Raw genomic sequence first — 13,064 nt, 5'->3', positions numbered from 1 at the left:
TTTGTGTGTCTTCCAAAGAATATGTGGTCTGTTGGTGACAGAGATAGCCTTGTATCCTGCTTTTATACTGTTTATTATATACAACATAATTACACACATACACACACACATACACCTATAAGTATATATACATATTTTATTTCCTATAGATATTTATTACAAGGAATTGGTTCATGTGATTAGGGAGGCTGTCAAGTTCAAAAAGAGCCAATGTCCCAGTTGGAGTCTGAAACCCGACAGGCTACCTAGAACCAGGAAGAGCCAATGTCCCCATTCGAAGGCTATCAGGCAGGAGGATTCTCTCTTAATCAGGGAAACGAGTGTCAAACTCGCACTCTCTTGAGGCCGTTAACTAACTGCATGAGAGCCACCCACACATGGAGGATAACCTGCTTTAATCTACCAATTTAAATGTTAATCTTATTTAAAAACACAGCAACACTCCAAATACTGTTTGACCAACTGTCTGGCCATTCTGTTACTCAATCAAAGGGACATAGAAACTTGACCATCACACTTGGTAAATCACAATTTTGAGATCACCTTTGAGATTGCCTTTCTATTCAGGACGTTGGTTGACTATAGTGTAACAAAGGTTATCCACCTGGGTTATTGGGATTCTTGAAATTATTCTCAAAGAGGTATAGTTGAAGGAATGTACAGGGCTCAGGACATAATGATTGCTGTGCCTCTTATCTGTTGTCTTCTACGTCTAACTCTACTCTCCCACTTTCTAATAGTTTGTGAAGCCATGGTTGAAATTCTTCATCTTTTATTCCTCTTTAGGAATACAAAGCTGGAAACTTAGCCAGCTGGAATCCCAGTAGGTTTAGTCAATATGGAGCACTAGAGAAAGGTTGGAAGATGGAGGAGAAAGGGATCTTGCCCATTCTTACTTCCTTGTTTCCAGTGCCAATCTAGCAATGACACTTGATCCCGGAGGAGCGATAGTGCCTCTTTCTAAGAAGTCTCCAAGTCCCAGCTCTGCAGGATCTCCTAATTCTCCCCTACACAATGTCCCACACTAGCTCAACTTGGCAACACCCGTCTCAATACCCAAAAGATCTAATTTCTAGTTTGTGGGCCTTCTAGATTCTGAAAATTTCGGCCTCTTTTCCCCATCATCATCCTGTAGAAGAGAGAGTTTATTTTGTGAGGGCCATGAAAATATAACTAGAACTAGTGAGTGGAAGTAACAGAGTGATATGTTTCAAATATTACTGGTTAGAACATCACAATAATCAAAAGTGCCAAAAAACATATGCACTGGAGTGAATGTCCCATCTACTAATTTAATCAAAAAGAAGTTGGACTGCTATTAAATTATTACTGAAATAATTTCAAGTATCAGATCAGAGATTGGGGTGGAAAATATCTAAAGTTCTTTCCATTTAGATGATTCTACAATGTAATCTATAGTAAAATATAAATACAGTTACCATTACTGGGTAACCATTAGCTAACAGGTACTGGATCCAATTCCTTAATTATTTTAATTTACATTATTTCTAATGCTTATAATAATACTATATTGTTAGATACTATCATTCCCATTTAAGACATGTAGAAAATATTATTAAGGGTATAATATTAGATAACTAATTGGCCAGTGTCGTAAGAGTTTTCAAGTGCTTAATGCAAGATTTGAACTCTTTAGGGTTCCACTTGACTGATACATGTAACTTATTATTCTGATTTCAGAATCAAGCATGTTACTTTGAAGTATTCGTTAATTGAAGTCTCATAGTATCTCATTTCAGCTAATCATTGTTTTATTTCAACTTTAGCCCTTATTTTTTTAATATAAAATAAAGTGGCAGGAAGGTCAATGAGAAATTATGTTTAGAGAGTGAGAGCAAATTAATAGCTTCCAGTTCATCACACCCATGATGTTGGTCCGTACTCCGTTTGAACACACCTCTGTCCTGTCAGTAATGTGCTTTCTTTCACTATCTGGTAAACTCCTACTCTGCTGGGAAGGCTTCTTGGCTCACCTTCAGAGAAAACTGGAGGTCCTTGGATGGCTCAACTACATGTGTCATTTTTAAACCTCACTATTCTACCTTTTCATTGTTGCTAATTTGTCTGACTTTCCTTGAGAGCAATAATTTAATGTATTCATTTTTCTATTCATGGGACCTAGTAAGACATGCACTAGGATACTAGTGAGTATCCAAAACATACATTCTTGAGACAATGCAATATATTGGGGAAAAAAAGATTTCAAGCTAATCTCTGGTTTATGATTATGTGCAAGATTACAGAATTTTTCTAAGACTTATTGATCCCAGAGAGGAGACTTTGAAAAAGGAAGTAGTCAAAGATTTTGAGCACTATACTTGAGCAAGATAATTTTTCTAAGCCTAACTCCATCCAAGAGACCTCTCAACAGCTTTTAACTCTATGCTGAAGTCATGGGGTAAAAGGTATCCACTGAATTCAGCAGAATGTTCAATAAGTATCATTTCTAGATGAGAACCAGCAGAATCATGGAGGTCAAGCAAGTTTCAATAAGCCACACACGACAGTAAATGTAAAGAAGAGAAGGCAGGAAGCAGGACACTCTCATCAAAGTTTACTATAAATACAGGAGAGAGAAAATAGCTATGATTAGTTGTTGTGCAAAGGAGCTTTCTTTGGTCAGTCACTTGTGTGTTGATTAAGATGATTGAATCCCATATGGTTGATTGGATGCGTGGGGTTGAGAAACACAGTGAATGCATGAGTGTGCATGCCCAAAATCCCGAAACGAGGGAGAAATGGAGGAAAACGGACTGTAGTGTGACTATTGTCAGTGGAAATAACCAACTCTACAGAAATAATAATTAATACAGCTTATTTCTAAGCACAATGTGTGTGACCTAGGCTTAGAGAAAAGGCAAAGGTGTCTTTCTTGGTGTGATCAGGTACAAGGGTTCTTTTAACTTTGATTTTGGTAGTGAGAGACAAGGTTTGAAATTTAGTGGTAAGACATCTTTCATTGGTCTGGCCCAAAGAGCTGAGATATCTGGAAACAGGGTCTTCTAGGCCATAGGTAGGTTTTACTATCTTTAGGTTGGTCATTGGAAAGGGAGGTCTATGTTTCGGGGAGCCATCAGCAAGCAGTGAACTATAACAGAGGTAAGGGAGCTTGTATATGGCACGAGATATTGTCTCAAGAACAGGATGTAGGAAGAGTCCTGTTATCAATAAGTCAAGATGGCCTCTTAATGTTTGTGGGTGTGATTCAGTCATGGCAAGGATACTATGCTAGGGACAGGATGAAGTAAGAGTTCTGTTATCAAATGAGGGATTGATTCACTCTCTGCCCTATGGAGGGGATTTTGGAAATAGGAAAAAGCAGTGAGATTTCTGTCCTTAGTATCCTACATGGGGTGTTCTCTCTCTCTCTCTCTCTCTCTCTCTCTCTCTCGTCTTCTCCTACAAGTGCACACACCCTCTGGAAAATTTTTAAAAACGGGAAGAGGAGCTTCCTGTATTATTTTGAAGAGGGGGAAATTCGAGCATATAGTATTTAAATGTTTAAAGAAAAGGCAATGTGGAAAGGTTAATAGAGAGGAAAAGGAGGCATGGAAACAGAATCAAAGAGATTTGAAACAAGAGGAGGGATGCCAACTTTTGCCATTTAAGCAGAATTCTGGGAAAAGAGATCATGTGGATACAGAGAAGATTGCAGGCTTATAGTGGGAAGGATTTGAGGTTTCAAAAACAATTAGTAGCACACCATGATGGAGAGGGCATGTTCTGGGGAAAGGTGGTCGTGCTGCAGGAAAAGGAAAACGCTCTCCAGTTGGATCCACATAGGAAGGTTGCCACTTCGTGTCTGAAGACACCTCTGAATACCAGACACATGTGTGTCCATGATCCTGGCTGGCTGAAGCTGGAGGGTGGAGCACAGTGACAATACCCTATAGAGGGTGCTCTATCTCTGTCTCTCTCTGGATCGGCCCCTCTTATTCATGGAATAAATACATGTTTTTAAAGTGTACCAGATCTAAAGGCAGACTGTGTGGATTTAAGTCCCGATTCCAGCTCACTCTTTTACTAATTGTATAAATTGGGCAAGTTATTTGACAGGACAGTGTCTTTTTTCCCAATAACAATAACCACACGCTACTCCTTAGGGTTGTCTAAGGGACTGATTGACAGACCCGGAGAGATTCGCCTAGGAGTGCTGACATAATAGGCTGTGTGTGTTAGCCATTTTAAGTGTGCATAGCAAGAGTTGTCCTGCTACTGTAGGGGACCACCATATTAGGTTCAGAGATGTTAATGCAGGGGAAGTAGTTTGAAGGGAATCCTGCAGAGTGCAGAAAAGAGGTCGTGCAGCACAAAAGAAGTGGTTAGCAGAGCTGAGGCCAAGTCGACGTTGGACATCATGAACATGTATTGCAGCCATATTTAAGTTTCAGTCTTTCCTCTTCAGCCTGGTATCGACAGATGGGAAGAAGGCAGAAGCAGTTAGGTTGATCCAGTAAGGGAAGAACCATGAGCTGAAGGAATTGAGAACCCAGACAAGGATAGAGAAGCTGAAACGATAGGCCAGAGGCAAAGCAAGATCTGTCAGCAAATAAATGGGACCTCATAAAGGGACTAGAAAATATGGAAAGTTGGTAGCATGTGGTTTTCTGATCCAGAGGGACAGGATGAACAGAATCACAATGACCTGAACTCCGTAATTCTAAGACATTTTGTGAACCTCTAGGGACTTTGCCATGTCTGCCCTGGGACTGGATGACAACTAAGGAAAGGGTGGGGCCCACCAGGAGAGAATGAAGAGAATTGTGAGGTGAAGGGGTGGGCGGAGCTTGGGGTTGGCTTCGGGGAGGTGGGTGGTATACCTGGCCTTTGCTTGGCCTGGATTGCAGAGTAGGCACCAGGGATCCTCCCTGGAGGCTCTGTATCATGTGCCTGCACTTTCGGGACATAGAACCTGCCCAAGTCAACGCTGTGAGTTTTCAGAGGCCACCAACCTCGCCTCGGCTGCCCCTGCGCTGGCCCTTTGCTGAAGGTCCCAGTGACCATGGTCGTAGGTGCTTTCAGCCACTGCCCCTGTGTTTCACTGCTGGGTGGTTGAGAAATCTGCTGAAAGAGTCTAGATCTGCGCAGCCCTACAGACCTAGGACAAGGAAAAGCCCCACCTCGCCCCGCTAGGGGTCAGACATGTTCAGTCAACTGAAGTCTGAGCCTGAAACGGTGACCCTCTCTAGGAAGTGGGGTGGGGATTATGGAGGTTGGATCAGGATAGTTCTCAATATCAGATGTGAAGGAGATTGCTTTGGGGACTCTGGGTTAAGTAATTGGATAAAAATGGAGAAGTGGGGATGTATTCAAACTCTGAGTTAGAAATTCAGTATATTTTTTTAATTAAAAGCTAGTGGAACTATTATTGAATGTGCACAAGGTAATATAATGCTCAAGGGTCAAAAATTGAATATGTCTGTATCCATGACATGATTATTATGCACTGTATGCTTGTGTTAAAAACTGTAATGTACCTCATAAATTTGTGCAGAGAATACTTAAACCAGAAATCATGATTTTAAAGAATAATAATAAATTAGAAGGGGACATAGGAACCTCGTGAACTCAGGCTCAGAAAACCACCCACCTCAGTCACCCTAGATTTCCCAGGTGGGTGACGACAGATAGAAGGCTGGGTCAGAGAAGAGAGGATGGGACCCTGAAACCATGTACCACACCTACATGAACATCTGACTTCAAACTCTTTTCCTCTAGAATAAATTTCAGTACTCTGCCTGTTCCCGATTTATAGCTAGTTCTTTTTTTCTCACAGTACTATCTCCATCCTTCACCCCAGTTTTTACTTTAGATATTTTTTATTCTGATCCTGCTTCTCACAGTCGAGAGTACATTCCTAGTACTACCTAAATAAAAGGTAGCATGGACTTTCTATTATAATTCATTTCTGTTTTCTTATGACTTATTTATTATGTGTGTGTGTGTTTCACATTTTACATATGTGTAGGAAGAATCAAGATGGCAGCATCCTTCATACATCACAGAGAGGCAGGTAATGTTTAAACAAAGGTTACACGTTTACATTGTCATAATAAATATTATATTGTTATTTGTGGCTGGTTATTTCAACACGTGCTTTCAGCTTGTCCCTTTACATGTAGATAGGTTTCAGCATGTCACTACTTTTGGAATGGAACTTAACAAGAGTAAACAAAATGACTTACATTCTTTTTTCTTTTTAATTGCCAGAGGGTACTTGTGCTTATGAGAGCGAGCACATGAGAATTTCCAATAGGGGTGGCCATGCCACAATCCCTTTTCCTCCATTTCTCCAATCTCTAGACTTTGGATACCTACATGCAGGAGCCTGGTGTAGGATTTTTTTTTACGGCATGGCTGAAATTTGATTTGCAGGGGGCTATGTGAGATCCGGCTCCCGATGCACAGCACCTAGACACTGGGTTATGGGACCAACTGAGAGAGAGAGAGCGAGCGAGAGAGAGAGAGGAAGTGAAACACTCTCCAGGGCCTGGTAACACCATGATCCCCTTCCTCCAGTCCACCAGATATTGGATGCGCACACACACACACACACACACACACACACACATGCCTGGCATATCTCAGGCTGGCTGAGCTGGGATACCAACCGTGGTTGCCAAGTGGAATCCCAGTTGCCAGGAGAAATGCTCTTGAGCAGCCTATTACCCCTGTGGACCAACCATATCCTCATTTTTTTAATGCAATATCCAATGTGTATACAAAAATATATATAACACGTGTAATCGTAAAGCAGAAAAATAAAATAGACCTCTAACTTAAGAAGTCAAACATTAGGGGTATCCTTGAGTCTCTCTAGGGACTTTCCCTATTCTACCTTCCTTCATCTCTCCTAGATTAACCACTATCTTCAATTTTTTTAATCAATTTCTTTTTTTTTTTTTTGCTAGTTTGTCACATATGTCCCTCTATGATCTTGAGGAACATAAGAGCACACAAAATTCAGTGCCTAATTGACTCTTCTCAACACTGTTTCCTAAGATTCGTTATCATTGCCAAATAGAGCCACCGTTCCTTTGCTTTCACTGCTCTTTAATATTGCATTGTGGGACAATCACAGTTCATTAATCCTTTCTATTGTTTATAGACATTGGGTCATTTCTACTTTTCTAGAATGCACAGTGCTACTGTGAACATTCAATTACATGTCTTCTTTCTCTATGCACACAAATTTCATCTCATTTTTCAGATAGGAAAAGAATGGCTAGATTATAAGAAAACAAATTTTTCATTGTTGTAAAGTAATGCCACATTTTTTTTTATAGCAATTGTATCAATTTACACTCTGATTGGCAGTGGACAAAATAATTCCTGTTGGGGCCAGCAGGTGACATAGCAGTTATGTCACTGAACTTCCACATGGCCAATCATGGTTTGAGTCCCAGACCCAATAGCTTGAAAATCACACCAGGCATGTGTGTGTGTGAACCCAAATTTCCAGGAGGAAAATGGAGGAGAAGGGATTGCAGCATGACATGCCTCTTGGGGGTTATTTCTCACTTTCTCTCTCACTGTCTCTCTGAGGAATGCATACACCCTATGGCAAAAACTTGTAAAAAAAATTCTTGTCTTTGTCCCTTTTACTCTAATATTGTATCTAATTTACTTCAGATCTTACCAGTTTAATTCCTTAGGTCTCTGGTATTTGTAATGCCATACAATGGCATAAAAATCTATGCATGACATGCAACATTTAAGAGGAGTAAAGAATGGACTTTTGTTTATATGTCTATAAAGACAATCCCCTTGGGTTTTATTTAATAAACAGTACCTTTAAAATAACAGTAAGCTCACATGTCCATGAGTCTGGATGTATCTAAATACACACAGTGAAGAAGTTGAAAATAAGGAGTATGTAGTCTCATTTGAAAATCCCACTGGTTCTCTGACATGTGTACTTCACCTGTGAAACACATATTTAGGGAAAAAGAGCTACCTCAATCATATGCATTCATTGTGCTGATTTATCATATTTTTATTAACACATACTAAAAATATAATCAGCATGTTACTTTTATGTTATAAGCAGTATGATTCGTTTTCTTTTAATTTTCCTAAAGTCTGCAGATAAACGTATTCGGAATTTGCAAAACCTAAAGAAAGAGAAAAGGAAATTAAGTAAACGGTTTGCAAAGCCTTCTCCTATTCCAGAACCAGGACTCCTGGTAAGCATAGAGATTTCACTGAAATGAACAGATTTCATTTTCTTTTTCTTACTATTGTCTTCACAGGACATAAGATATGTAATAGTATTCTTGAAATAGTATTCTTTTTTTTTTTTTTTGGAGAAGTTTTTGCTATAGGGCGTGTGCGCTCGCCAGACAGATAGAGAGAGACAGAGAGATAGAAAGCGAGAAATCACCCCCCCAGGGGGGATGGCCATGCTACAATCCCTTCTCCTCCATTCTCCTCTCGGGATCTTGGGCACTCACGCACATTCACCTGGCGTGAGTTTAAGCCACCGGGTCCAGGACTCAGACTGCTGTCAACTACATGGGAGTCCAGCGACATAACCATTACACTAATTGCTGGTCCCTCTTGAAATAGTATTCTTGAGGCAACATCAGAAAACTCTCCACACCAATCACCACTTATTCTATAGTTGCATATCTTTGACAAGGATTTGAAAGTTCTCACACTTAATATATGAGATTGCATCCATGAGCCTTTTCTACATGGTATGAATGATATTTTCTGTAATTACACATAAATCAGGTGACCCTGCCATTTGAAAGTTCTTCAAATATTGGAGGGGGACAATTATTATCTTTCTTTTCCAACTTCCAACTTTTCTTCAGTTTAAAAATCCACATTTCCCTTACCTATTTTTCTTCCGGTATATTGTTAAGCAATCTCCAAGATCAGGTGGATATTTCATATAGAAAATTGGGGAAAAGTGACATTTCCAGTAACTAAGATTTTTTTACTTTGGGTTTTATTTTTGAAAGAAAATATTTTGTGAGCACAACTAATTGCTATATTAGGAATTGCTCTTTTAACTCCTTAATTACCAAAACTGTACAGCAGCATTTTAACCAAATAGGAGTTTATCATTTCTCCAAACAAAAACTCATGACTGGGAAGTCAGGGATGGATACGGTATATTCACAAATTATCAAAGGAATTCTCCGTTCCTTCTGACTGATGTGCCCTGCTGGTCACATGGCTCTTATTAACAGTCTCAGAATGGCTTCTGTATCTATAGACATCCTAGCCACATTCCAAGAGGAAACAGGGATAAGACAAATGACAAAAAAGAATATACCAGCTGAGTCAGTTTCCTATTGTATCACAGTTTGTTTATTCATACGTCTATTGAAGGATATCTTGGATGCTTTCAATTTTTAGCAGTCATTAATAAAACTGTTATAAACATCCATGTGCAGATTTTTGTATGAATATCAGTTTTCAACTCTTGGATAAATGAGTAGGAGTGTGATTGTTAGATCTTATGGTAAGGTTTTGTTTAGCTCTGTTAAGAAATTGCTAAACTGTCTTCCAAAGTAGCTATGCCATTACATTAACTCCAATAATGAATGAGTGTTTCTGTTGCTCCACATCCTCATCAACATTTCATGATATCAGTGCTTTGGATTTTAGTTACTCCAGTAGGTGCATAGTGTTATCTCATTGTTTTAATTTCTATTTCCTTGATAACATATGATATTGACCATCTTCTCTGTTATACCATCTATATAACTTCCTTAGCGAGTGTCTATTCAGATTTTTTTGGCTCCAGCTTTCTTTCAATTATTGTTAGCATGGTATATCTTTTTCAATCCTTTTTTTTTTTATTTGTCTTTATATTTAAAGTGGGTTTCTTGTAGACAATATGCAGTTGTGTCTTGACTTTTTATCCATTCTGAGAGACTGTTTAATTGGCATATTTAGATAATTGTCATTTAAAGTGATTATTTTTTTTTGAGAGATTTTCACTGTAGGACGCGTGCGCTCGCCAGACAGACAGAGAGAGACATAGAGACAGAAAGCGAGAAATCACCCCCCAGGGGGGATGGTCACGCCGCAATCCCTTCTCCTCCATTCTCCTCTCGGGATCTTGGACACGCACGCACACACGCCCGGCGTGAGTTTTAAGCCACCGGGTCCGGGACACGAACCGCGGTCGACTACGTGGGAGTCCAGCGACATAGCCATTACGCTAACTGCTGGTTCCCTTAAAGTGATTATTGATACAGTTAGATTAACTTCTGGCTTACCTGTTACTGCTTCTAATTGTGGTCTTATTCTTTTATTTGTCATCTACCTTATTACTCTTTTCTGCCTTGTTTGGACTTGAGCATTTTATATAAATAAACATTTATATTTTCTCTCCTGTTTTAGCATATTAATTACATTTGTTTAGCTTTGTTTTTGTTTTTGCTTTTTACTTTTGTTAGTGGTTTCCCTTGAGTTTGTAGTGCACATTTACAATTAGCTAAAGTCTGTTTTCAAATAGCACTGCACCGTTTCCTAGGGAAGCAGGTACCTTGTCTTAGACAATCCATTTCCTCTTTCCTATTCTTAGTAACATGCTGCCATTCATTTCACTTATCCACCTATTTCACTTACTCATATTCATTTCACATATCCACCTCATATACGGTTGCTATTATCATTTTGAATAAACTAATATCACTAAGATCAACTAAGAATAAGGAAGATAAAATATTTCATTTAATGATTTCTCATCTCATTTTGAGTATGTATGTCTTAATATAACATATATACTCTCAAAAGATGCTTAGAATGTGCTTCTCTGTCAATCACAGAACATGAAGTGGTGGGGGGAAATTCCTATATTTAGTATCTTTGTCACATTATACTTAGAAATCACTCTGACCTTTCTCCAAAGTGAGGGCTTAGATTTCTAGCAGTTCTTTCTGCTGACAATATTTATTTTCTGACTCAGAGAATTTTTTTGAATCATATCCATCTCCATATATGACTTATTTCATACTAGTGCTTCTCACATCTAGCTTCAATCTGTGACCTTACTGTAATTTATTGATGGAATAGCATTTCTACCTATTAGGGAATTGTTCGATAGAATATATTTTATATAGGAAAAGCTGTCCTTCTGAGACCACTTTTAGATATTTGATGGTTTTCTTACACATATTTTAATTGAATTTATTTTTGTGCTTTTTAATCTTATCTAGTGGTCGTCTTGATAAAGCAGGAGTCAGTGTGGAAGAAATCATGCTCCAGACCAAAACAGGTGGATTTCTAACATCAAGTTGCATGTCATGATTTCATTTCATTTGGAAAATAAAAGCAATACTATGACATCTCAACAAAATAAAAACAATCCAAGCATTTAACATCCAAGTTAGAGGCTCTAGAATTTTATTAAGTATTATATCTTACTACCATTCTGTGGCAATTTTGAAACTTAAATATGTATAGGCTTTAAAAATAATATAGTCATGTTTAAATTTCTGCAATTAAATGCATGGCTTATTTAGATATTTTAAATTATGCTTTAATAATAAAAGAAAATATTTTCTCTGCTGTATAATTATAATGACTTCTGCTTAAACAAAAGAAATTTTTTAAGTAGTTCTTGAAGAAAATGATAATATAACAAGCTTGTGTTAAGTGTTGATATTGCAAATAAGTCATAGTGTAATTAAAATTTTCATTTAAGGTAAAATTCAAATACTGAATTAAAATTTCGTTCTTTATATTAAAAAATTATAATCATATTTGTCTTTTTGAAATGCCTGCTTAATTACCCAAGTAATTTCTAATATGCAAATGAAAGTATTGCAATTATTTTTAAATTCAAAAACTTAGCAACTATTGGGTTAACATGAACATTATATTCGGTTACTGACTCACAGTCTCCAAAATGCAATTTAAAGTGGGGTCCTGGGAATTCTGCATTGGAAATGATGGAAGTACCAGCTTTATGCTCCCACAACAAGCAAATAGAAACGAGGACAAAATATTAAAAGCAATGATTATCCAGAAACTGAACAAAAGTCTAAAAAAGACTGTGATCCCTGAGATAAGAGAAATAAACAAGGTGAGACCTATGATTACTCATTTAAGACCTGGAGGGACATTACAGGTCATGGTGAAAGGAGGAGAATTACAGGCAGAACACAACAACTTAGTTCTGAGTTAAGGGTGAGATAAGAGCCAAGACTAAGAATTTAGGGAGTCTGGCTGTGTTCCTGGGCATTCCTTCTCACTAAGCCTAGGCCTGCATTTAAAGACTGTGGGCTGGGTCAACCCTTTTGAAGACAATCATGGACTAGTGGTAGCACTTCTCCCTTGAACTACTTGCCAAGGCTTGTTCAGTTTCCATGACTGTACTGGGTTGATCTGGGGGACTTTACTGGCCAGACACATCTCTTGAGCTAGCAAGAGCTGAAGGTTTCTGCAGATGTTAGGGGAAAGCCAATTCCTATAGCTTTGTACTGGGGCTCCCAATCCATTGTTGACAGAGGCAACAATAACTACTATTAAATAGGTGTGCTGCACTATGGGAAGTTCTGCCATTCATGTCCTGGGGTCTGTCTATAGCATCTGGTGTATGCAGGCTTGTTATCCAGTCTAGCTGAGACTGGCAAGAGATTATGGCATGAGGATCCTGTTGGAGGTGCCCTCCCCACTCTCATAAAAGAAAGAAATAAACTTTAAGAATAAATCAGAATGGAAATAAAATACTTTGGACTGTTGGAAAATTCAGTACAAAATGCACTTTTGGTATATTTGAATATAGCTCCAATAGTGCTTGAAGAAAATGTAATGTTCTCCTAAAGATTGAAAACCAATGATCTCATTCTTTATATTATGAGAACAGGAAGAGAAGAAGAAATTAACCCAAAATATGTCAAAGGAAGGAACTATGATAATATGAATAGAAATAATACGGAAACATTAAACATTATACAGATCAATATGATAAATAAGCTCTAGGTGAATGGATTGATCAAGAAAGAAAAGCAGGAACCAGCAGTTAGCATAATGGCTATGTTTCTGGACTCCCATGTAGTTGACCGGGGTTCGTGTCC

General features: G+C 38.3%; 1 protein-coding gene across 1 annotated transcript; it reads left to right on the top strand.

Moving 5' to 3' along the window:
* Positions 1-4,800: 4,800 nt before the first annotated feature.
* On the top strand, positions 4,801-11,352 carry CCDC179 (coiled-coil domain containing 179). The gene is made up of 4 exons (XM_006146906.1): positions 4,801-4,950; positions 5,990-6,034; positions 8,103-8,207; positions 11,202-11,352. The coding sequence occupies exons 1-4, from the start codon at positions 4,906-4,908 to the stop codon at positions 11,211-11,213; spliced, it is 207 nt and encodes a 68-aa protein (XP_006146968.1). The 5' UTR covers positions 4,801-4,905; the 3' UTR covers positions 11,214-11,352.
* Positions 11,353-13,064: the final 1,712 nt, after the last annotated feature.

Source organism: Tupaia chinensis, unplaced genomic scaffold (assembly GCF_000334495.1).
Source record: "Tupaia chinensis unplaced genomic scaffold, TupChi_1.0 Scaffold000196_1, whole genome shotgun sequence".
In the NCBI taxonomy this organism is placed as follows: Eukaryota; Metazoa; Chordata; class Mammalia; order Scandentia; family Tupaiidae; genus Tupaia; species Tupaia belangeri.
This window is presented reverse-complemented; position numbering and strand designations above follow the sequence as displayed.

Excerpts from the sequence above, each read along its gene's own strand:
- CCDC179 (XM_006146906.1), top strand. The coding sequence starts at position 4,906 with ATGTGCCTGCACTTTCGGGACATAGAACCTGCCCAAGTCAACGCT. Across the intron at positions 4,951-5,989 it reads AACCTGCCCAAGTCAACGCT|GAAGAATCAAGATGGCAGCA; the intron begins GTGAGTTTTCAG and ends ACATATGTGTAG. Across the intron at positions 6,035-8,102 it reads CATACATCACAGAGAGGCAG|TCTGCAGATAAACGTATTCG; the intron begins GTAATGTTTAAA and ends ATTTTCCTAAAG.